General features: G+C 37.2%; 1 protein-coding gene across 2 annotated transcripts; it reads right to left on the bottom strand.

The window, feature by feature from the left end:
- Nucleotides 1–161: 161 nt before the first annotated feature.
- LOC145230643 (active breakpoint cluster region-related protein-like) lies at nucleotides 162–24361 on the bottom strand. 2 transcript variants are annotated; one of them, XM_080096111.1, is made up of 28 exons: nucleotides 24059–24361; nucleotides 23260–23709; nucleotides 22657–22884; nucleotides 22074–22166; nucleotides 21648–21803; nucleotides 18841–18999; nucleotides 18236–18410; nucleotides 17660–17756; nucleotides 17086–17185; nucleotides 16233–16376; nucleotides 15570–15755; nucleotides 13855–13962; nucleotides 13472–13526; nucleotides 12464–12570; nucleotides 10704–10847; nucleotides 9703–9788; nucleotides 9058–9143; nucleotides 8429–8664; nucleotides 8121–8132; nucleotides 6991–7137; nucleotides 6229–6331; nucleotides 5865–6085; nucleotides 5245–5417; nucleotides 4037–4176; nucleotides 3522–3636; nucleotides 2908–3033; nucleotides 2047–2203; nucleotides 162–1481 (listed from the first exon to the last, which is right to left on the bottom strand). In XM_080096111.1, the coding sequence occupies exons 1-28, from the start codon at nucleotides 24239–24241 to the stop codon at nucleotides 1053–1055; spliced, it is 4416 nt and encodes a 1471-aa protein (XP_079952237.1). In that variant the 5' UTR covers nucleotides 24242–24361; the 3' UTR covers nucleotides 162–1052. The 2 variants fall into 2 exon arrangements, with proteins under 2 accessions (XP_079952237.1, XP_079952238.1); XM_080096112.1 differs by lacking the exon at nucleotides 8121–8132.
- Between the last annotated feature and the right edge of the window lie 1348 nt (nucleotides 24362–25709).

Raw genomic sequence — 25709 nt, 5'->3', positions numbered from 1 at the left:
TAGTTTTCTACACTGAAGTCATTTAAATCCTCGCTCACCACTAGTTTACAGTTTTCATCAAAATACGATGTCCCACAGAAAGTGGTTTCGAAGAACTTATTATTATCATGTCAAACTTTTGAGACAATATGACTGCAAATACAGAGAAACAACGAAACACATGCGGGAAAAATTAATTTATTACAGCCATAAAATAATAGATAAGTGGGTACGGCGTACGACGAGTGGGTCAACGTGAATTGCAGAGAATAAAGCAAACAACGACACAGAAATATATACAGAAGAGCGTATTCGAACAACGAAAAAAGTATTTCCGTACCACAAAAACATCGTTCATACAGAAGCAGCTAAAACAGAAAAAAGGAACAGTTTGTTACAATAACTAATAATACACAAACACATAAGACAGTCAGTGTCTATTTAAAATGATTACAACTTAGGGTAAACGGCAAAGCTATAAACGAGAACTTCTAACATAGGTTTGATTCATCAATGGTTTTTGTTTACCAGCAAAAAGCAAACATCTAGGGCAGTATTGTTAGGGCATATTGCCTTTACCTATACATGGTCGGTCCCGTTTAAAACAACGCAGTCTACGCCATATAAAACTTAAAAATCACAATTATGGCGCGATACGTACAGTGAAATAGCAGTAAAGCAAAAACAAGCTTGATCATATTCATAAAACAACATTAAAAGCGCAATCAAGAAGAAACCACACACTGCACAAAAGCCCAGTTTGCACTAAAACACCGTTACATCTACGAGTGTATTTCCAGGCAAATAGTTTCATGTATTTAAACTATTGGTTTTGATGACTTCAGCTTACACCTTTTCTCAGGTTTCACAATAATGCAGTTTTCGACAAGGTTTGTAGCTTAGGGAATATCTATCTAGCAAACCATTGCCTCATTGGCCCTCTTCGTACAACACGAATGCCCAATCAAACAACATGTAAGGAGTGATCCTTTCCTAAACAGGCCCGACAAAACGCAATTGTTATTATATTTGTTTTTTGAAGAAACCAAAAATGTTCTACAAAATACTGAAAATCACAAATCAGTGACGACGGGTTGGGTAGGTTTCATGAGTGAAGACCTTCTTGGTGCTGGTTTGGGTTTAGGTCCAGCACTTGGCTTTCGGCTGACAGGCGGCTTGACCGAAGATTTAAACTGTCCGATAGTTATTTCCTCATAGGGGTGATATCTCTGCACACTGCTAGGTGCTGGCACGACAGTCTTTGCAGATATCGCCGAAGGGGCGCCGATAACGTCGACAGTAGCCGAGCGACTCAGGGAGCTGCGCGAGTCCTTGGGCTTAGTTTTGTCCTGAGGGTGAGTTGGACTTGAATCTGATGATTGTTGAGTGAGGTTTTCGCTGCTTTGTGACAGAGGACGCTTTATATCGGCTACCGGGCCCGACTTCATAGCTTCGTAAGTCGGCAGGTCGTTCATCTCCAGGCAGTAGAGTAGAACATCCATCTGGGAATAATGATGGGATATTGAGATTTTAGAATCTGGTACACAACTGGGTTTCTTTATATCTTGCAAAAGGCTTGACTTGGTGGACTGTTGAAGTATGACTTGACCGCTAAATAGTGTCGACTCGAAATGACTCTTTAACTAAGGCTGGCTGCAACTTGACTTGTAAAACCAAAATTCTAAAATTAGTAATGAGTCTTCTCAAAATTCCGCATATTTGTTGTTAAATCGTTTCCGAAATTTATTGTTTCCGAAAGTCGACAACGGGTGAATTCAAGGTTTAAAGTAACTTTGGTACTTGGCTGTGCGTGAAATTTTTAACCAGATGCACACTTTTCAAAAACAAACAAACAAGTGTAATATACGGCTACATAGCTATAAACCGATTTTTAAACGCGTAGATGTTGGCGCTTGGCAGCCTGGAAAGCCCTAGCCTCATTCACTTTAATAATTCTAACTCAAACGCAGGCTCTTAGTGTAACAAAGCGTATGTTACAACAAAACGGCAAAATTCTGTTGATTTCAGAGTTTGGACGGAACCATTGCTTTAGGACGGTCATCATACCTGGTAATGGACATCTAGTCGTAAGGCGTTTAGCATCCCGGCTGTTGGACTCATGAAGGGAACTGCTTTTTCTTCAGCTGGACGAAGTAAAGTTGGGCCGAACACTGTTGCCAAGTTGTGAAGGTTCATTTTGTTGACGGACTCGTTATTTGATACGCTGCGTTGAAAATTGTCAGATAAAGCTTTGACAAGAAGCCACTGTAGTGGGTTAAACTAAAACTACAAAATAAGACAGAAAAAAGATTTTCGGAAGATAAACCCCCCTATACACATTTTTTGTGCCTTAGATCAGGGGTCGGCAACCTTTTCTGCACTGCGGCCCGGTTTTGAACCTGAAATTTAATCACGGACCCGCCTTAAAAAACCTACAAATATTCAGCAAGACACAAGCAAAAGTTTGTTTAAGCGCGGGTAAAATATTTCAAAGCATTTAACCTAAAAAAGTATACGGCCCAGCAACGAACTGCTTGCGGACCGGCACTGGGCCGCGGTCCGGCGGTCGCCAACCCCTGCCTTAGATAATTTGTTCAGTTGAATTTTAAATTTGAAGATGATCTCAAAAAAATATTTCTATCATAACTTTTACTTTTCAAGAAAATTCCAATCTACAGCTCTTGTGTTGGTTATCGGCATATTATGACGCACACTCATCATGCAACAACAACTTACACACATCACGTCACAGCCACTGTTTTTAACATTGAGAATAAAATGTGATCGCCCACGAAATAATTCATGTAAAAAATTTCCACTTTTTTAGCAGACAATTAAGGGTCGTATGCTATGCAAATGAAGTTTATTGGGCCCTTTGGTCTATTCTTTTTGCCCTTCCTTGGCACTAATCTGTTTATTGGCACTCACTTGACAAGGTGCTCACGGAGATAATGAAGAGTTTTGTAATTAGCTGTAGGAAGGTCGGAGATAAGACGGACGATCGTTCGGTCTTTCGTCTCAGGATCTTTCAAAGCTGAAGCTTCAACGAATTCACTGCAAATAAAGGAATATGTATTTTTGTATTTCACTTCTATAATTTAAGTCATACGGTTTAACATATTAAAAAACTTATCGAATGTCAATGCCGATTGTACCAACTTTCCTTCATACGTTTTACTCGGTGCCGTAGTGTGGACATAATCAAACAACCCTTATAGGTGCCGGTAGAATGCAACTGTTTGTGCTGACAAGTGCATCTTTTTCTGTATGCGTTTACAATAATCATACACGGTAACGATGCAACGCCGCTTTGTCATTACAGATGATCTTGGTTAATTGCATGTCCATTCTTCGAACATGTTATGCAATTATTCAGAATATGCAATTAACCAGAGTATTTTTTACAAACTTAGGTTTGGTGTTCATAATTCCACGCAAGTAATGAAGTATGCGATTAACCGACATCTTCTGAACTATGAAATACATACTACTCCAAAATCCAATTAATCTTTTGAGCATTAGGGCCACAAAATCAAACTTACTTGTATCTTGAATCAGTGAACAGAGGTTCAGGAAGTTCTCGAAAATAAAGTTTTAAGACTCCTGCTACAGCGTTGATGTCGACCTCGCCAAGTAACATTGTTACGTCCTTGCGATCTGAACATGAAAGTTGTTTCATCAGTTGTAATATGTCATGATATTGCTAACACAGGCAATTCGTTGTGGAAATATACTGTGCAAGGAATTATCACACGTAGCCCTACATGCTATAAACTGTATTTTCTGATTAAAAGCATAATTCCTTTTTCTGTTTCCTAAGCTTTGAGCAACATATACACAAAACATCCTCAACAGGAGAGCTTTTATGGTTTCACGGTCTTGTAATTGACACATTTTGCTGATGAAAATACTGCTTGTCTGCTATTCTTAACTTAAAAAGGGCGCGTTGTGATACCTATTTTGCATTTATGCGGGTTTTATGGTTTCAAAGGGAGGTTTTGGTGCAAAGTGTCTTTTTATACTTGATTGTGTAAAATTTTGAAACTTTGGAACTTACTTGTGTCGAAGGAAGCTTTGAGTGCTTGGATCTCTGATGCGACCCCAGATACCCTGTAAATTCCAACCTCGTTCATCCCGCGTCTTTCAACCTCTGCAACACACTTCTTCACAATTCCAGGGATTCCCGAACTTTCCCGTCTAAAAATGTTATTTCAAATTGTAAGGTATGGGTACGAATTTGAGCGAGTCAAACAAATTTGTTCATGTACAAGATATATGAAATGCCCGTTACAGCAAAAATGCTGGGTCTTTTTACGTGTCTTTAATTATTCAGCAATATTATGTTTAAATTCTGGAACAGACCAGTGCATTATTTGACAAAGCAAAATATATACAGAAGAGCGAATTCAAAATGTTTATCCATAAACCAAAAGCTTTGAAACGCATGTTAATATTAGGTTTCAATTCAATATTATGTTTAAATCCTATGCAGGGGAACTTCGCAACTGTTTCCTTACAAGCAATATATGTTCAATATTAGAGCAAGCGAAAACTAAGGCAACAGCGACTCTGGAGTACTTAGCCTCTAGGACAGGGGCGGGCAACAAACGGTCCGCGGGCCGGATCCGGCCCGCGACGGGATTTTGAGCGGCCCGCAGACAGTTTCAGGTCTTACATGATAATGTGGCCCGCGGCCACAGTCTGCCACAATCCCCCACTACTTGCTTACTGCGTCAAATTTTAGTTGTAACGGACAGCAACGCTCCCCAATAGCAAAAAACTTTCCCGCCGTTGTTACCATTGCACCATACGTCCATTGTTACGACATAACTGCCAACCATGTGTGTGGCCTGCTTTCACGGTTTCCTTTGTTTCCACACGTGTAGCCTAGTTAGTGTTTCAGCGGTATCTAAGTCTGTGGTGTATGCATTAAATTCGCTGTGGTGAATAATTTTATGTTATATCAGTTAGATTGTTTGGACTGTATTGTATTTGTGATGTTCTTGAATGTATTTGCTTTAGGTGGTCAAAAATCCGTTTTAAACCACTGGATAAATACGCAATTAATGTATCGATTCAGGAATCCGGCCCGCCAAGTACTTCATTTTCCCATATCAGGCCCGCCGACTGGAGAAGTTGCCCGCCCCTGCTCTAGGAGCTGCACAAATCCACTACTTATGACAAATATCCTCCACAATGAACACCAATATATTTACTGAAATCTACATGCATCTGGTAATAAATTTTGCAAGTCAGGTTTCTTACTTGGCGACGACATCGATTTTGACTCCGAATGTTCCGTTCGCTTTCTTGGATGGTAAGCGTTGTAGGCTGTGTTCGCGCGGCATAAACTTCACCGAAACTCTAATGGAGATTTCGTTCATCAACACACATTCCTCTTTCCATTCACCACGAGCACGAAGCGACTCTTGGATCAACTGAGAGGAAAACACGGACTTTATTAAGATAATTTTATTTGTTAGAAACTTGCGCCAAACCATAACAATGTTTATTTTTCGACATATTTCTTCGCAAGGTTGAAGAAAAGTTTTGAAAATATTTCCTTATTCTAACACATTAACATTTTCTTTTTCCTTATTACATTACAGTGCAAACGTGTGTTATTTCTTACCAAAGTTTTTTAACGGTTTGAACATAATTTTATCTTAATAATGTTTATTAAAAAAACATGTAAATTTTCAAACAGGTGATGCTGAACATACGGATTTTATAAACAGCAAAGTAAGGTGGAAAAAAAAATTAAAAATCAAATACAAATCTACACGTTAAAAATATGAGCTGAAACACCCCTTACAAAAATCCTACCCCTAAATTATAAAATGACCACGGCACAAAAAAACGGCGAAACAAATCCGACCACTTACTCCAACTTTTCCTTTGGCTATTAACACGTCATCATCATATCCAGCGCCAGCCGATGCGTCACGTGCTCTGTCGTAGCAAAGGATTCGAAGAGTCTGGGCACCGTCAAGGTCGATTTCGAATTCTTCATCCCAGACCGGTAGGTTTGTGTCACGACAAGGACGAGTTTTCGCCTTTGTCTGAAATTGACCGAAGGAATCCACCTCGAGTGTACAGTAGGGATCTGGATAAAAGGTTGTAGGTTGCAGTACATAAAAAATGAAAGCACTGTGGAATAGAGTAGGTAGTGTAATTTCGTGGTATTTAGCCGGGCACCGCATTTTGGGGTAATATTTGAATACTCTAAATAAAAAAGGATAAACTTACTGCATGCTCGTAGAAAACCCTGTCCAGAATGTATTGTGACGTTGAGGTAACCACACAACAAATCTTCGTCATCTTTAATCAACATCGATCCTACGTTGTTCATCTAAAAAAATTACATATTTTTGCATCTGAATTGGGTAACAAATTTTCAGAATTTAGGATTTTGATACGGTTAGTTCTAATAGCAACTAGAATAGTGGTTTTCCTATATATTGCCAGTTTATATATACTACATCATATTTAACGATGTATCACATATATCATTTACTATATTTATAATGGAAATATATTTGACACCTACATTTCATTGGGTCCCTATCTTTTTCCTGGCACTTTATAACATAATTGTTTCTGCAAGCATAATCCAATGGGTCCCCACACATATGCATATGCGATTTGGTAACAGTAAAAATAGGGCACAACCATTGTTAGATATTTACCAGTTTACTATACACATCATTTGATCTACACATATGATTGTTTTTGCAAACAAAAACGAATGGGTCCCCACACGCGCGTTTGTGCGGATTTAACAAGTAAGGCGGTGCTTAAACCATTTCAACGTGTAAGTCTGAATCGCTGATCGGTATTCACAGCAGCACTATGGGGTGAATTCCAGCAAACAAGTACAACTTAGATCCTATAGCTGATATTGGAGAAAAAATTAACATTTCTATGTCAGAGGTCAACTTTGAAGTAAGCGATCTTTCAACTTTCCGTAATCTTTTGCCTTTTTTACTAAAAAAAGAATGATTATTTAACCTTGCGCAAACGAACACAGGCCGAGAGCAAAGCGTTGACTTCCAGTGAGGTGAGAGAAAAGCTTTTGAAGCAAGTTTCCTGTTGTTTCATGATCGCTTCTGTCCATTCGACGCGTTCATAGTCAGATGACATCAATAGCATGTAACTCTGTAAATAGTTAAAATGGAGAATTCAGCAAAGTGAGTACACGACGATTTGGAACTATTGCACAAAAAAGTAAATACTTGTTGTGCGATATTTTGGTTTAGCGCCATTTTTGAATAGGATTTTGTCCCAACAAAGGGCAAAAAACATAAATGCTACTATATCTACAACAAATTGTTCTACCTTGTAAACAACAAAAAAAGTACTGACCAATTACTTCAAATTTTTATCCTAAATGTATACCCAAACAGGTAATTAATCCATAACAATACTTAGGCATTTTGGATGCAACACCTAACTGTGGCTTTAACTCATCATAGTACACATAAAATATTTGTCTGAAAATCACATTTCACAACCAAGGACATTTTACACACAGAACATGCTACTATGCGAGCTTGAGATACTGATGACACCCATGGCAGCATTAGTACATCATGCATACAAATAGCAAACAGTTATTTGTATGCAAGCTTTGCCACCATAACAAACCGCTTTAATCCACATAATATCGGACATTTAGCATAAAAATGTAAGAAATTTAGGGCCCATTGAAAACGGTAGGTGTGATTTTTCGTTTTTATGTTTTGACACAAATTATTTATTTGTGTGTTTTTGTTTGTGGGTGGCTGTATCAGCTGAAAGTACTACAGTAAACCTCGGTTGAAGCGGATTCGGTTAATTCTAATCTTCGCCTAAGCCTGCCAAAACTTGAGGTAGAAATGAATTTTAATGTGGCTTTGACTAAAAAAGTTTTTCGTCCAAACGGGTCCGGATTAACCAAGGTTAATACATATTTTTTAGCATAGATTTTCAAAACATAAAAAACTAAAGTGAAACACTGCAGAAAAATAGAGCAGTGTTCACCGAACAAAAACAGACGCTGTATGTTGTGGTTTTAACAAGCGAAGCGCCAGAAATGTTAGTACAAGTTCATGCAGCAAACACCGACAACATAAGGGCGGCGCGAGGCCTCGTTTTTTTACCTTGCTGCGTTCCTGTCATTCAAAACCCAATGAAACAAAAAGGGAAAGAGTTAGAAAAACGTAGATTCTGTTTTAATGGTTTGAAATTTCTTTTACGTAATATGAATACATGTTAACATATTGTAACACCAAACTAAACCAGATTACAACAGAGGTTATTTAAGCATTTATTTTTCAATGCTATTTCGGTAAAAAATCGAGAAGGGGTGATAATAAATATATTTTCGATGCTGTTATCCTATTCGATTTTGAAATACAGTTTTGAATATTTCAGTTTGATTTAACATTTTTCACATATAGTCACTCACCTTTCCCTGCATATGATAAATCCGGAGTGGGAGATCAGGCGCGGCAAGAATAATCCGGCCCTCCTGTTCCGCCAGCTTTTTTCTCAACCTCTCTTCCTGCCTGCTCCTCACAGGAGAACCACGTTGCTCTTTCTTGTTTCTTTTACGCTCCCGAGCGATCTCCCTCTTGGTCTGCTGAGCGCGGTTGCTCATCTCACGCAGCTCGTCCTCGCTCGTGGCAGGAACATCCGGGATCGCTGTTGGTTGTTCAAAATGGGCGTTAAAGAGGTGGGGCAAATGCAAATAGTCGAGTTAAACTTATTTCAAATTTTGTAACAACTAAATAAAGTACCTCAAGAGGTGGCAAGTTAAAAAAAACAGTATACCCGGTTCGTAAAACAACATTAAAGAACGAAAATTGCAGTTCTAAGAGTAAATTTGGTCTGAAAAGATCTTGCTTGCTATTAATTGTGCTCAGTACACTTTTTGAAAATGTTCACTCAAACGTCAAAAGAAAACAGTCTATCAATTAGTCCAAAATAAATACGGTTTTAAATCAGAAGCAAAGTTGCTTTTGAGCAAATTTACCAACATAAAACGGCTGAATTAAAAGTATGAAAACAGCGGAACATCAAAATTTGCTGACTCACCATCTGAGTCCTCTTTAGGATGAAACGACAAATCAGCGAGGGGAATGTACCATTTGCATTCGTATGAATCTTTGTTGTGAAAAACGCTGCAGAAAACACAAACGACCACGGGTTAAAATTGGAAAGCTGCCTGATGACGGAATCGGATGTAAAAAGAATATTTAGACAACAGAGGTTACGTTTGTTTACCATACAAGGTAAGTTGGCACCGACTGTGACGTCATAGCACGTGACTGCCAAGTGACAGTGACGCGTTTTAGCAAATTTAAGTGACGTTTGATATGAAGATTGGCACTACGCTTTGGCTTGGCGCATTTGGTAAAAAGAACATGACGTTCGTACGTAAACGCAAAAGCAAAGTTGGACCATATCACAGAGAACAAATCCAAAAACTGTTGGGTGCCTTTTGTAAAAAAAAGAATCAGGCTTTAAGACAAATTAACTGTTTAACTTTTCTATTAGTTTCAGCTGTAAACTATTTGGACTATAGGCTACGTTGGGTCAAAAATGAAAGTAACACATACCTGTACACTTAGATTATGGCGTTTTAAACTTTGGGTTATAAAGTGCTGTTAAGTTACAAAACGAAAACAATGGCACCAAACAATGGTGTTGTTGGGAACGTTTCGAGTATATTTAACTTACCCTGCAGTGCTTTTCTGTTTGGTGCAAAGTAGAAGGTCATTGTATAAGAAGCAGTGGCGAAGTTTTCGGCTACCATCACTCGCAACCTTAAAAAATACACACGTTTAATATGTGACAAAATGTGTAACGACAGAGTCTCAATGTCAGGCAATGTTGCTGTTTGACAACTGGTCTAAAGGGTCGGTTAGTGCAAAACGATGCAAAGTACAAGCCGAAAACTCAGTCCAAATCGACATTTAAGGAAACAAAGCCCGAATAAAGAAATCACGGCACAAATGAAGCGAAGTGTAAGGCCAGGCCCAAACCAAACCCTTTTTACACAAACCAAAACCCGAAACGGATCCGAAAAGCCCCGCCCAACCTAAAACTTTGCATTTAGACCTCTTGGCAGCTGTTAATACAATAGGAATCTGCCATGCGACCGAAAGGAGCAAAAAAGTTGTGCACCAAAGTCACTGGCAGTGACTCACTGTTCACATAAATTCGACTAACACACCACATGAGGGTGATTAAATTCATCACCAAGTCACTGACGCACTTTAACGGAGTTTGTTAGCAGCGTGTTGTGGCAAAACACACGAATTGTTGCTATAGGTTTAAACGTATTCTCTAACTCCAGTATGCCCACAACGTAACAGGCGGAAAAACGGCGCGGATTTGTTTGAACAAGTTTTATTATCTTTCTGTTTCTCAAGAAACCGACCGTGTTGTGTCTGAAAGCTTTGGAGACAACTACACGTTTGAAAATTACATTCCTGCGATGTTATGTAATAATAAAAATCTCATTTCTTGTAATAAAACCTTAGCTTTAATCCATTAAACAATATATCATAACATTTTTTTTCTATTTGAATAAGGTATTGAAAATGCCAATTACTAGAAATATGTATATATCATGGTGTTTACAGTGGGTGTTTTGAAATGTTTCACAAAACAAACAAAAAAGCTATCTGCAAAAAATCGAGTCACGTGACTTTGACGTGACGTCACTGCGCGTTTACCTCGACCAGGAATCCGTCCTTGACCAGTTCGCGATCCGCGCTTCTGGCCGCTGCAGCTGCTGAAGATGGAACGCGGCGTGGTTTGTATGAAGACGAAGAAGTGGAGTTGATTCGCTCCAAGAAGCCCTGAGCTTGTTTCAATACCTTTATATGGAAATAAAAAGAGATTGATCAGTTTTCAGAAGAACTAGCAAGGTTCAAATTTATTAAATTATTAAGTCATCCATCCTTATGAATTGAGATACATATATTTCGCCTTGTGCTTGCCTTTAGATACTGAAGATTACATTTATCTGAATTCATAAGGATGGATAACTTAATGATTTAATAAATTTGAATCAATAAGCATAAGGTTCATTACAGTCTTCATCCACCAAGCAATCCGCTGGGAGATTCTGGTTTAAATTTTGAATGTACTGAACTAGCATGGTATTTTTTTGGTTTGGTGTTCGGTGCAAAGGTGTGTAATTGGGTTGGTGAGAACTGCAAACTGTTAACGTTCTGAAGTTCAAAAGGCGAGTTAATAGCTAATTTACAACTTTCGTCAAACCCAATACTATCGTGAAAGCTTATGAAGCCACTCCAACAAAGAGAGAATCGAATAACTGTTCTACGCTTTACATAACTTAACTTCACACAGATAAATATTTTAAGGTAATTATGAAACGTGCGAAAACTAAAATAGAAAATCCCAAATCTTATTCTTGTCAAACCGTAGATCTGCAATTAGATTCTCACAAAAATATATTTTTAGATTTTCCGTCTGTCACCTACACAAGGATCAACTCTTATAGCTCCGCCAGTCATCAGTCATGCGTAACAACCACGTGTTATATTTAAGGGAGCCAGAAGTGCAGTGAACCGTTGTGAGCATAAGACTCGGGTGACGTGAACGTAACAAATCGGCGAAACGTTGATGCCGTTTTTAGTCGCTGTGCGTCACTTTCGGGTGACTACTGTGAGGTGTGGGTCGGTTATATTTATCGCGAGGGTAAAAGTGAAAGGATTGAGACCTAACTGACTGGGTGATAAATATGATACATGTGCTACGTTAAGGTCGCAGTGAATCATTCGTATTGGTATTGGTTAAAAGAATTTCCTGATGTAAAAACGACGACGTTTTTACTACACTGCTGTCTTGCTTACAGGGTAAATAAAACATGTCGCCAAAACAAATAGGGATTCTAGAGCATCGGTTCAGATTTTTGTTACGAATACGAGGAACAGTTGTTTGTGTATCTTAGTATTTCCTCTTTTAGGGTATTCAGAATAACCAGCAAGGTATAATGACGATTTATAAATGTCTTAATCTGCAACTACAACCTACGCCAGTGTCTCTTAAAATCTCTTAATCTAATTTGTCCACAAACAAAGGGAGTCTGTTAATATTTAATCGCACACATACAGTAAACCTCGGCTAATCCGGACCCTTTGGGACCAAAAAATGTCCGAATTAAACGAAGATCAGAATTAAACGATGTCGATTAGTTCAAGCTTTACAACATTATAAATCATTTGTACCTCAAGTTTAGTCCGAATTAGGCGAAGATCCGGATTAACCGAATCCGGCTTAACCGAGATTTGCTGTTTTTAGATCGCATAGTATTTTCACTGTAAATTTTGAAGAGTCTAGCTCATGCTGAACCAAACTCCAAAGTTCGAAAAATACCGGTCTTTTGTATTTTTCACATTGCCAGGCATACAGAACTGACAAAAACCCACTATCTGACGTAACGAACAAAACCAGCCAATCAACGCACCTGTCTGAGCACGTGATAATCCGGATGACGATGTGGTGTGTGTTTGAGGAGATCTTGAAGTACAAGGGTGGTCCGCATAACTCTCTCCACAGGCTTGTACAGGACTTCTACGCAAGGGAAACAAAATAGGGGATTTAAGGGTGACATAACAGGGTGTATATTAAGATACTTTGTATTGCACAGGTTTAATGCCTTATATTGCAAGGTTTACTTCCATCGAAATGCATCAGGAGTTTTTAACTATCGGATCAATTAACTATTTGGGGGGCACACACCTTTCTATAGACATTTAGGCGAAATATATATTACTTGACATGAAACTGACCGATTTTGTACAAACCAAGGATTTTACCGTCTTTTGGTGTTACTGTTTGCACCTTTCTACAGTTCATGCAAATGCAATAAAATAGGAGTAAACACACATGTTTGGAAAAGGTAGGGTAATTAGAAGAGGTTAAAAAAATATTAGACCAAATACATTTTAACCGGTAACCTCCATTTTTGGAAAGGTTGAAATCATGTAATACACCAACGAAAATCAGCAAAAAATATAATTCACTAATGTTAGGTTGTTGATAAATATGGCATTGACCTCAAATTAGCAAAAATTGTACAAATTTACTACACGTACATTGCTACCAATTTGAAAAATAGCAGTAACGCATAAGAGCAGTGTTTTTTTTCAAGGTGTTTTAGTTTTCAAGGATCAAATTTCTCCAGCGGTTTCCCAAAATTTGGACTTGCAACTACAACTACAGTTTTGGGTATTTAAATGAAACACTTGCGGTCTCTTGAAACTACTTAGCGGTCACCCAAACCAAACCTTAAAAAACCTGGCATAAGAGACATGCGACATGAATCCTCTTACAGCAAGACCATATTGAGTCATTTCTGATACCAAATGTCAGCTAAGGTAAAGTGGTTCTATTTATTTTGGTCTTGCTGCAAGCCTAAACCGAGCTGCAGCAAAGATGAATTAGCGACGATAGATTTATTTTTGCAACTTACTGATTAAACTGACGGATTCGGAATCCTTTGAGCCTCTCGATTGAACCTTCATGCTCTGCAAAATAAAGTTCAAAATAGTATTCTCTTTATTGTAGATATTTTAAAGAAGAGTAATACTGCTTTGTTACACTATTAAGGAATGACAATCCATAACCAGTTCAAGCAAACAGACAATTGTATGAGGTACATAAATGGGCTAAACGCCAAACGGGCTTTAAAAAATAAAAATCCGAATTCGACTTTTTCTACTACTGCCATATCCTTATCAAAACGGCACAACGAAAAAAGCATACTATTTAAAGTAGGACCCCGACCCTAAAAAAACCAACAGCGCATAATGATAATTGTAAGTAGTCAAAAAAAATGATGAAAAAATGTCATACCTCAATAATTTTTGCGAATTGTTCGTTTTCCTTTGCACATTTCTCCACGGTGTGTTGAGCACGTTTGTAGTTATTCAGGTAATCCCCGTACAAATTCAGTTTGCTTAACTGTAAAGCGAACATAAAACAGCAGTTAAAATCAAATTGCTGCTGTGGTGCTTGGCACTTCATGGGATCATGTACGCCTTCCAAATTTACAAATTAAGACAAGGTAAAAGGATCAAGCCAATAACTAAACAGCCTATACGGCCTATCTCTTGTCACCAGCTGCACAAATGAGACCTTATAGGTCGAAACAATGTGCAATGTCTGCAAATTAAGACAGCTTATGCTATTCGTTCGACCTATGAAGTCAGTTTGTTGATAACTAGTTATGAAAAAAATATGTATATGTAAGGCAGGAAAACTCTGGCGCAAAACAGTGTGGGTAATTCAATAGGATTTTCCAATAATTTGATGAAATGGAAAAGTTGACAAATATGCATCAAATTTAAAGCTGTCTTTTCTCCTTTTTTAAACCTCCATAACTCTGCGGTATTGTGTGCTGCACCGTATAATTATAGACGCGGGAAAGCACATAGGCATGAAGGTGGCATGCTGTGGCTGTGTCTGCATTAGCTGTATTGTGAACAACCGCATGTCGGTTTAAAACTTGTCACTGCACGTTTGCACAAGTAGGACGTCTTTTTCAATGACGTGTAACTGATATGCGTGTTGTTTGGGGGTACAATGGGGATTTTTTAACCCCTTATATAGAAGCACTGGAATTTTAAACCCTTGTTTATACGCATTTTGGGCAATTTGGCTAAAACATAGGTTGATCCTAAATGACATTGTCTGTGGATTTGTACAAAGGGAAAATAATACAAATACATATTTTCTGGCAGTTGTGTTGTGAACAAGTTACATTTTAAGTCAATGAAATAGGCTATTGCTGCCAGGCATGACGTATAACCGAGAATTTTATCTTGTTTCTATGTTTATCAATTGCTACAAACAGCTTCTGCAATACATTATCAATGCTTAGGCGGTATTTTAAGGCAGTTACTAGGGATGTGCCAAAACTGCAAATGTTCTGTTTGGTCGAGCACCGAGCATCTCACTTTAATGCTCGGTGCTCGGCCGAGCACGCTCGGTGCATTATGACATCACAAAAAATCCGCTTTCTACGTTTTAGCTCTACAAGGCCTCTTACGTCACCGGCGGTGTTTTATTAAGCTGTACATGCCCATAACGTACGCGTCATAGACACCCTTTAGAACACTAGTTACATATGTTAGCAGGGCATGAATATGCAAATTAAACGCTCGGGTCAGTTTGTGCAACTGCTCGGCCCAGCACCGAGCATTAAAAACAGCGATGCTCGGTACCGAGTACTCGGGTTCTGGCTCGGCTCGGCCCATCCCTAGCAGTTACATTTTCTTTTATTAGCTCCCATCATATATAGTAAATTCTTGGCGTCAACTTTGGTTTTTTAATTTTGTACGTACGGTTCGTAAATATACTCTTTACCTCTGGAAACATAACCTGTGAAGTTGATAAAATATCCAATTTTAAATGATCTTGGTATGGTTTAGCATCTACCATGCAGCCTATTGTGGAGGAATGCAAATGTATTGAATTGTGATGGGAGGAATTCGTCCGTGAAGGTTGGGAACCACCGCATTAGTGTAAATTACATTTTCCTGCATTGTAAAACAAGACAATACACGTACCAGCTTTTTGAACTGATCTCCAACGGTGGTGTCGGCGCTCCATACGTCCAACTTGGGTTTCAGTTTCTGATAGAAAGTAGCATGTAGGTCGTGAAGCTCAGGAACGCGGAAAAACACGGCGTCAAAATCCTGAGCTGACATCACCGGCTGCGAAGTTCCGATTGTGGCTTTCAGCGGCTTCATATACTACAGAAAAAAAGTGTTTCAAGTCACGGTTTTTAGCGGTAAAACTTGTAGAGATTTTGATTTATGGTGTATTTTAAATCTGCAATGAGTATTTTGTCTAGTCAACATGGTACTGCCTTGTAACACCAAAGAATGTGTACCAGAACAAACAAAATGCAAAAACAGTTTTCAATTTTAAACTGTACTGGTTAATTTTGGCTAGCAGATGTCTGAGACAGCTTCTTAATAAAGCTACAAAACGTTTCACCAAGAATACGGAAACAAAATATGCACAAAACAAAATAATACTGCAAGATTACTACAAAAACAAACAGAACGAAAGCAAAGATTCGTTAGCCCAAATGGGGATAGAGCCATTACTTGAGTAGGCATGAAACCTCATTAGTCAAAACAGTGTACAGCAAGCTGGAGTAGTTTAGTTATAATTTTGCCCACAAATATTTTTACTGGAGATAGTAAACGCAAGCAATGTTATACCAGCAGCAACGTGTTGAGATACTGAAGGTAAGCTTCTTCATTGTCGAGCACAGACGATAAAACCCATCTTCTCATCCGCAGTTTCTCAGCTTCTGCAATGCTTCGAACTTTCTGGTAATCCACCATATCTGAAACTGCTTCATTCTGCAAGAAAATGGCTTGTTTAGTACAATTGTGGAAATTGCAAACCTCAAGACTTAGTTGTTTGTCAATGCATGTCCCAGCATACAAATAGGTGTTAAAGTATTTACAAATGGAACAATATCAAAGAGATAAATCAATAAAAATGGTATGGAGTGTCTGAATGTATTACTGCTTTTGATAAAAGGCACAAAAAAGTGTAATTTAATGCAGAATCTTACAGACTTAACATATATGCTTAGGTACATTATACACAGACTTAAAAATGACAACAGTGATTGTTGAAATGTCTGCATAATGTTTTCTGTATAAAAAAGTTTTTGGGCAGTTATGTTTATGATTAAATAAACATATGTATATTTGTAAGTTAAAAACTTTATGTAACATTTTCTTTTTTAAATTAACTGAAATTAAACTTGAGCAAACCAATTTCTGTACACAGTTTTGATCTATGGCTTGTTTGACACTAATGGGAAGCAGAGTGGTTTATTGAACGTAAATACTGCCAAATCAGTATCGCTTGTTAAGCTGACAAATGGATTTTTTGATGGAGCACCATGCATTAATTGATAAACAGACACCCTTAACACATAGACATTGGTATTACCTAGTTTACTGTGATCCTTAAAAGTCTAATTAACTTTACATATATGCATGAAGTAAACGTAATGTGCTTGTCCAATTTTTTGTTACAACAACCTAAGCAACCAACCTTCGGAGAGTCATGGCTTTCATCAGGGGCGGCTGTAACAACCACTGCTGGGGATTCATGATTTTCAGTGGCAGTTTGTTCATTTTCATCTTGCTTAGGCCTGTGGAAAATAAGTTTTATTTAGAAATCAGTTTGTGTGGTTTACATTGGAAAATTTCTTAGGTAACTGACTGTGAATAATAACAGCTAATGATATATTAATAACAGGCAAGTGAAATAACAATGACATTGCATCTTCCACCTGGGTCACAAACATTTAGTGTCTGACTTGCTAAACTCAAGCCATACATGGAGGTACTGGAGTCAGAAACAGTTTATAGCAGGTCATAATACAATGGAAAAGTTGGAGGAAGCTAAGTCCTACGTGAAAATTTAAATTTAGCCAAACCAATGGCATTTAGCTCTTATTATCCAACAGTATCTGCAAGCTTTGTGTTAAAAGTAAGTGGCCAAAAAAGCAATATGGATGTAAAGAGAAAAAACAAAAATGCTTTTATCAATGTTTGTTATATATACAAATTTTGATTTTGACATTGTCTTATGTGGCAAATTTGGTTTGTTTAAATAAGTGCACCTTGCAAAAACAGGGCTTCCTGTGCTTCCGAGTTCAGTTTTCATGTTTGCATCTGTAACTTCCAGGTGATCAAGTGTTCCTTCATTGCTTTCACGATCTATAAACACAAAATAGTGCAACCAAACTAAATCAAACAAGTTGTTCAACAAAACAACAGCAAAATGTTTATTTGCTAGCATTAGACTTACTCCTAAGTATTATAAGCAAAATCACAAATACAATCTCCTGCATTTTTTGAACGATTTCATATCCCTGTACAATATAGTAAGAGTAAACATAAGTTTAAGACTTTCAATAAAAATCAAATAGTAGGTCGAATAACAACACCTTGCAACTGCTCAAATAGAAGAGGGGCTCATACAGGCTAACTTCACACCTGTACTAGCAAATATACATGAACCCTATTTGTGAACGTTGTATATATTCCACAAAAACAAAAGAATGCCTATATACATCATTAAACCTAAACACCATTATTACCTTAAACAATTTTAAGCAATATTCAAAGGCAGAGACATTTGTTTTTACTTTTATAAAAAAACACCTTTGTTACAAAAACAATTGCAAAAAACATACCTTCATCACTAAATTCTGTTGATTGGATGGAGAGCATTGAAGTGCGATCAGCTATAAGTCTATCATCGTCTGACCAGCCAGAGTACGCTGAATATGCTACGCTCATGCGTTCATTTGTGGTTCTGGCCCGGCGTAGGTTATGCAGGGGTGAAATCTCAGGAAATGACTTTCCTTCCTAAGAGTGGTAGTAAAAATCTTTACATTGTTTTAAACTAAACTTTGGAAACCGACATACAATGCAATCGAAAATAGCAACATACTAACAACTCAAATATAAAACTTTAGGGACATAGCTATTGCAGTGAAACTATAAACAGTGAAACTGAAAATAGCAATATTTTTCCCAACAACTCAAATATGAAACTTTGGTGATGAGCATAATAAAGACATTTTAAAATGTCACTGTTTAGATCTAGTGAACATGGCAACAAATTATAGACAAAACACAAAAAGAAGTATATACATAAAAAAACAAAAAAACAATCTATGTACTTTTACAGGAATGTAATTTATAAAAAAAACCTAGCCCCATGCAGCACAATATACATATATAAACACAGATTACGGATTAATGGTGAAGTGCTTAGGAAAACGTTTGTTCATACTGAGACGTTTTGATTATGATCAGGAAAGGAATCCAGGCTGTCATGACGACTTCCTTCTGAATGCTGAGAGTCAGTAGAATGTTCATTTTCAAGGTCACTGAGGTCGATGCTACCCATATCTGCATGATCCAAATCTCCATCCATATTTCCTTCATTGTTCTATAGAAAAAATACAATTTGTTATTTCATTGCTGGGATATACTAAACTTTTGTACAATACTGAAAAAGGGTGTTTTTATGTTGACTCGAATACCTTCAATTATAAAATATAATGAGAACAAAATTACAGAACAAATGTTGGCTAAACTGATACAAATTTTACTCATAACTAACATTGGCTAAAATACCAGACATTCCAACAGCATTGACCACCATTATGGGAACAGGAAGTCTTGGTGTTAACGGCATCATCTCAATGTTATAAAAATACACAATTTTCCTCAATACGCTTCTTTGACTGCCTACACAATACCTTACATTGGAAATATACTACCCATCATCAACTAAAAAACCACAAGAAATGAATAATGTATAAAAACACCATCTCTCCAAATATATATAATGCCACAACTAAACTACTTATTGTTACATGATTTTAGTTGTACATGAACATCTAAAGCTTTTCACTGTAGCACCTCATTCCTGAATGTGTGTGTCAAATCTGTTTAATGATCATCGAAATATACAGTCACTATTTATAACTGACAAATTCAATCATTGACAACAGCACACATTTATTTACATTTCCCTAGCAAATAGTGACAAATTACGGTTTACAGCCTGTCTCATTTTTTATAATGCTAACTGATTTGTTTCATTGCTGGACCCAAGCGGCCAGCGGAACACAACGCATGTTTATCCACAGACTACATTCACAACCTTATGAAGCCAATTCTAAACACTACAACAGGATGTTAATGTGTGCAAGACGTATTGCACTTAATCATATCACTCTGACTAAATCATTCGTTTTGTTTCTGGTGTTTGTATGTCCGGAATACAAATCATCAAGAAATACTTCTTCTGCTATGACAAGGCTACACAGTTTATTTAGAAAACAGGACAAAAACTGTACACAATACAGTATTTGCCAATCCAGTACACATTACATAACACCAGACTTTAATTAAATACAACTGTAGCATTTTTTTCAAAAAGAGTTTAATTTTAAAAGGGTTATTTGCTATTTGTACAGAGTACCACAAAGTATATTGCTTTAGGTATTAACTTGCTCTGTCTCTGATCACTAACTTGTCACACATTGTTTACTGCCTATCTTAAAATGTCTTCCAAAAATATTCTGTAGAAATCAATCAAGTTCTATGATATAAAATCTCCTTCCTGCTTTACAGATTCACTGACAAAGACTCCTGAACTATAGTTTCAACCAGATCTGGCAAGGAATAAAAATCACACCACTGTGTGACAACAAGGTGTTCCTGAATCTGACTCACTGGCCTTGAGAAGCCCCAGTTTAAACGGCTAATTATAGCTGTGGAATAATAGCCATTTGCTGTTACAGAAAATACTGTTATTATTTCCTGGTGGTTGTTTCTTACTCAGTCATGTGGTTTAAAGAGAAAAGGTATTTTTGGAACCACTGCCATAGTTAGAAGTTTAGATGGTGCTAGTGTATGCCTAAAATACATTCTATAATAAATTGTTACATACTTATACTTATTAAGACAGAATATACATGTTAATTAAGTCTGGATCTCAGACAAATATTATTAATTTTTCAACATGTCTTTCTAAAATGGCCAAAATTATACATAACCTTTGAAATGGAGGTAAAATTTCTACACAAATTATATAATCATGTGATTCATCAATATATGACTTTTAATTCTATTTTTACAGGCATCTAAAAACACATGGTAGAAAACAGAAAGAACAAACATACTAACACTACCTAGAGTTGCTAACTGAAAACTCTCTTCCATGCTATCTACATAATTTATTACACTAGACATAGTCCTGACCATTTGAACTGGTGCTCAAGACAGCATGGATTAAGCTAACAATCCACAAACCGCTATAGCAAAGTCAACATGAAAAAGACAAACATAGTACATTTTTCTAATGATAGCACAATCCAATCCCTAAAAAGCACATTCCGAATTGACAAGAAAAATCAATTGGAGCAATGTGAAAGATGACTGAATGTTGTTACTCAAAACATCCTATTCACACACCCACAACAAAGCAGTCATGCAACACACACACAGATGGAACATCAAATCAATTTTAATGTCCTCGAGTAACATTTGTAGCAGGAAAGCACAGACCACAGCGATTTTTCCTAGTATAAAACACTTAAACCACCCAGCCAAGGTTTCAGAATTTTGCTGTCAAACAGATACATAGTAATCTGACCATGAAAGCAGGAACAATAAAATAAACCATTAGCTTCCATATATAATGATGCATGTCACATGCACGCTTATTTTAATCTAAACATACGCGTAAATATTTGGTAATTGGATGTCAGTAGATTCACACATGATACCCCAAATCTATAAATATCTTCAATTCTGCTAAATGGGTTGAGAGCGATTTTGAAAGCGCTACAAACGATTCATTTGCAAAGCATAATACGTCACAACTGTCAGATTTTGTTACTTCCTGATAAATTACTATGAAAAATCAGTTGCAGTTATCATGCAGGGTTTAAAAGGCAAATTGATTTCACCAAGATGTTTAACAAAACATAAATTCCCCCACATACTATTTCAGCACAAAAGGTTTTAAAGCTATAATAAATGCTATGTCGTATATGCCATGGAAAATTATTGATGTGTACCGACCTCAAAACCATGTGCTGATGCTGGCCATGTCATGCGATTTGTCATTTGATCAGCGCGACCCGAGCTGTTGCTTCGAAGCTTGACATCTGAACCAGCCATCGTGTAATGTCTTTTTCCATAACCATCAGTCATGTCAATGTCGTTCAGGTCATAGTCCTAGAACATTATTAAATTATGCACAAAACTCACGACTTACAACCTTTTTTAACATTTCAATTGCACAACTAGACCAAAACTGCACAAGTAGCTTAAAAAAGCATTGTAATCTCAGCCAAAATGCCAATGTGGCACTTAATAACAAAAATTTAAAAAAGTGCCTAAAAAAGGTAAACAAGATTAAATCACACATTTTGTGTGTTTGTGGCAAAAAATAGGACACAATTTACTTTTTCCAAATATTCAATAACATAACATTTAAACTCCTACCTGAATATTTTCTTCATCTTCAGTCAACAACGTGAGAGATGGTGAAGATTGGCTGCAATCATCATGTTCATCCTGGTACATGTCCATACTCATCTACAACAAGTCATAAATTTACATCAAAAACTTTTTGCAGATAAGTTCCAAGATGCATTTGATTTAACAGACCTTTCAAAAAATAACGCCATTATTTCCTTACTTTGCAAAAGTAAACTATTTTTAATACACGGAGCTGGTTGCCTGTAACTTTTTTACAACATGCCTACCAAGTCAAGCCTTAGGTCTCGCAAAGTTAATGTATGGCTTGTGGTACGTACTTTCCTTAAGCTGTTACTTCCTACCATTGAAAAAGATGACGGACAGTGTTGTTACATACGCCAAGCCAGTTACTATATAATCCACCCACACAAACTTTAGTATTGTTCTATCATTGGAAAGTAGTGAGTAACCTGTTTTCTGGCCATTGAATATATACAATAGACATACAACAAAGAGCAAAACTTCTTTTAATAGTTCTCATAAGCATTGTATTCTTGTTTAGAGAACAGCCATTTAGCAATGTTTGATCACCATAATGTTGTTGTACCTGACTTCCAGTGTTACATGTCCAAACTTCTACATAGTCCTTCCTTCTTTGGCTAGCTTCAGGATGGGATTTATTTTTTCCACCACCACCACCCCCAACCATTGCAAGGGCAGCAGCATCAAGTTCCCCATCCACTGGTGTTTGGTTGTCATTTTTGACAGTAAACTTTGTATTTGCTGGCTTCTCTACATTTTGTTCTTTATCAGCACCTGTTTGGCATTCCCAAACCTGAAAAATATTTAATTTTTTTTCAAGAATTTACTTAGGCTGAAAATAGACAAGCAAATAGTACATTGATTTTATATTTTTTGACATTATTATTTTTCTGCATAAAAGAGAAAAGATGAAATATTCATATACACACTAGAAAAATATAAATTAGCTTGCAAAAAACAATGTTAAACATTTTTTAATTTAAATGAAAAAGTTTAAAGCATAGTTTTTTACCCAAACATGTGCATCAAACCATTGTTAGGCAGAAAAAATAACACAAAAATAATATGTGTCTCTTTCAGAGAAGGGAGGACAAATAAAACCCCCAAAGTTCATACACAATTTCCCACTGGTAAAAGTAGTGCTACCAAATTTAGTTGATACACTCACCTGTAAATAGGAAGATCTTTTTCCTCTCAGTGATGACCGAGGAGGAAATGTTGAAGTTGTTTCAAATGAACTATTAGCAGTTGGTTGTTCCTTAGTTTCCCTTGTCGCCTGTGCTTCAAACATCTTCACGTTCTCTAAAACTTTAGACAGTCTGTTCTGTGATGTCTTTTCGTCACTGCCAGCTTGTCGCATTCGTGCAAGTGGCTTGGCTACAGGGAACGGCTGAGCTGGATTAGTCAGCACATGATTTTCCTGTGAAGTGTTGTCGTCTTTCTGGCCATTGGATTGCTCATGCGGAGTGTTTGTTGTTTCTGGAGCCAAGTCATGACTGGCTACTTCATTTGCAACAGGAGCCTGTTCGTCCTGCTCTGAACCAACTGAGGAACTCATGGAGCGTGTGTACCCAAACTTGTCACCGATGTAAGCTCTCTTCTTCGAAGCCAGGTATGTCTACAGTGGCAAATATGGTAAATAAGAAAAGTGTTATTTAATATATGGTAACACTCAGCAGTAAATGCAAATTGCATGTGTAATTGGATTGCTGAAATGGTGATTAGTCATAAAAAATACAATTATATTCACATGCATCAAGTGGTATGACATGCTGTTGAAAACAATATTTGCTGCATTTGCATGCAGTGACACATTTCATTGGTGACATAGATTTCTGTATGCTTTTGCTCATTTCAAACCTACACTCTTTCTTCCTTAAAAGTCTGAAATTTTAACTTGTATATATATATATATATGCTTGTTTCATATCAGGACACACCATAATTAATTAGCTTGGCATACACACCTGCAGAAATATAAGGTGGAATTTCTCCTGGTTCAGTTTTTCTTCCAAATTCCTAATCAGAGCTTTACATTTTGCGAGGTTTTTCTCAGCTTCTTCTAAGTTTCCAAACTTTACATTTGGCGGATCAACACCTGGAAATTTCTCATTCCAGTCTGATAGAAAAGCCTCTGTGTCTGAAGCCATTGCTAACAGGTTTTAACTAGAGATTATACTAAGTCGTATGCTTCATTATATAAAGGTTCACCAGGCAAATAGAAGACACTTCCTAAACTTATGTTCTCTGCGAGATAACCAGTGTTGGTTAATATGTCACTATGTTAAAACGGCTGTAAACATCACAAAGAGTAAAAAGCAAATAATGTCCTTGGGAATGCATGCTTCCAAAACTCATTGAAGCTACAAAATTAAAAAAATAAAATAGTGAAGGCTGTTACCCTGGTATATATGTTCTGAAGTTAGTTATGTGAAAACTGAATACCCTTACATGACAAGCTCTTTAAAACATCAAATAAATAGGACAATGACTTGCTTGTTTTCCAAGCGATTGACGTATCTGTAAAGTTAAACAAACAAAACTTGTACGACTAAGTGCTTGTCATAGAAACCTGTCGAAAGTTTATGAAACTTTTTTGCCTTGTGTTGAAACTTTCTGTAGTAGACTCTCTGTAATATAACTTGTGTTCAGTCCACTCGTCGACTTTGAACGTGGTTTTCAACTGACGACTTGACGAGTTATGTTAATAGCACAGAGAACCCAGCGAAATTAGTACCAATACCATGGAACATCCCTAGGGCAACCATGAGCATCGTGTGCCGACAATGGCAATAAAACGAAGGCAATGATCATCAACGCATTTTTTTGACTTGACACAAAACGGAACGCCCGGCATTCCTAATTGCTAAAATCGCGTTGGTACGTCTGACATCTGTCCCAATGGCCGCGCAATAAAGCCACCCAGATGTGCCGATCCGGTATCGTGCAGAGCATGAATAATGCATTCGTAGACGAAACACATGCTGCCTGTTAGTGTAACTGGTACTGTGGACCCCTAATACAAGTTAACGCTGCGGCTTTCTTTCGTTTTTTTTTTCTTATTTTAACAAACTTTTGTTTTTCACTGCTTAATGTAATGTAAATTTGAACACGTTTTCGTGTTCAACCGGTCGATTATCGAACGATTATTGTTGTTGAGTTGCTTAAATTGATACAAACTTACTTTCGAATCTACCAAAAACAAATAATAATACCCTGCCTCAGTTTCGTATTTACAGAAATGACTTCATCGACAACTGTGTACTGCCCCCAAATTAGGTTACCTGACACAAAGCGTAGCACGACCCAGTCAATTTTTTACCCTTTTCAGTATTAATCGACGACAAGGCATCACGGCTCAGACATTGTTTCCTGGCAGGCCTAAGCTATGGCAGGTTTCAAACCCTCGGAGCCTAATCTCGTCACGGCAAACTGGCGAAAAAGTACATGGCGATAAAATCTTTGTTCAGCTTTAACACAAGTCAAGCGAACATTTCCCGGAAAGATCATCGAATAAGCTCAACTAATGCGTTTTATCTAAATTCTTAAATAGGTTAGTTATAGCTCTGCTTTCTGAAATTTGGTCCAATATTTGGTAATTCCTGATATCCAGACAGA

This window comes from Phallusia mammillata, chromosome 5, assembly GCF_965637545.1.
Source record: "Phallusia mammillata chromosome 5, kaPhaMamm4.hap1.1, whole genome shotgun sequence".
Taxonomy (NCBI): domain Eukaryota; kingdom Metazoa; phylum Chordata; class Ascidiacea; order Phlebobranchia; family Ascidiidae; genus Phallusia; species Phallusia mammillata.
This window is presented reverse-complemented; position numbering and strand designations above follow the sequence as displayed.

Bases quoted from the DNA above. Each gene is read 5' to 3' on its own strand.
- LOC145230643 (XM_080096111.1), bottom strand. From the start codon at position 24,241: ATGGCTTCAGACACAGAGGCTTTTCTATCAGACTGGAATGAGAAATTT. The intron at 13,963-15,569 runs GTACGTGTATTG...TTCGCTTTACAG, and splicing joins GAGATCAGTTCAAAAAGCTG to TTAAGCAAACTGAATTTGTA. The intron at 12,571-13,471 runs GTAAGTTGCAAA...TCCCTTGCGTAG, and splicing joins CGAATCCGTCAGTTTAATCA to AAGTCCTGTACAAGCCTGTG.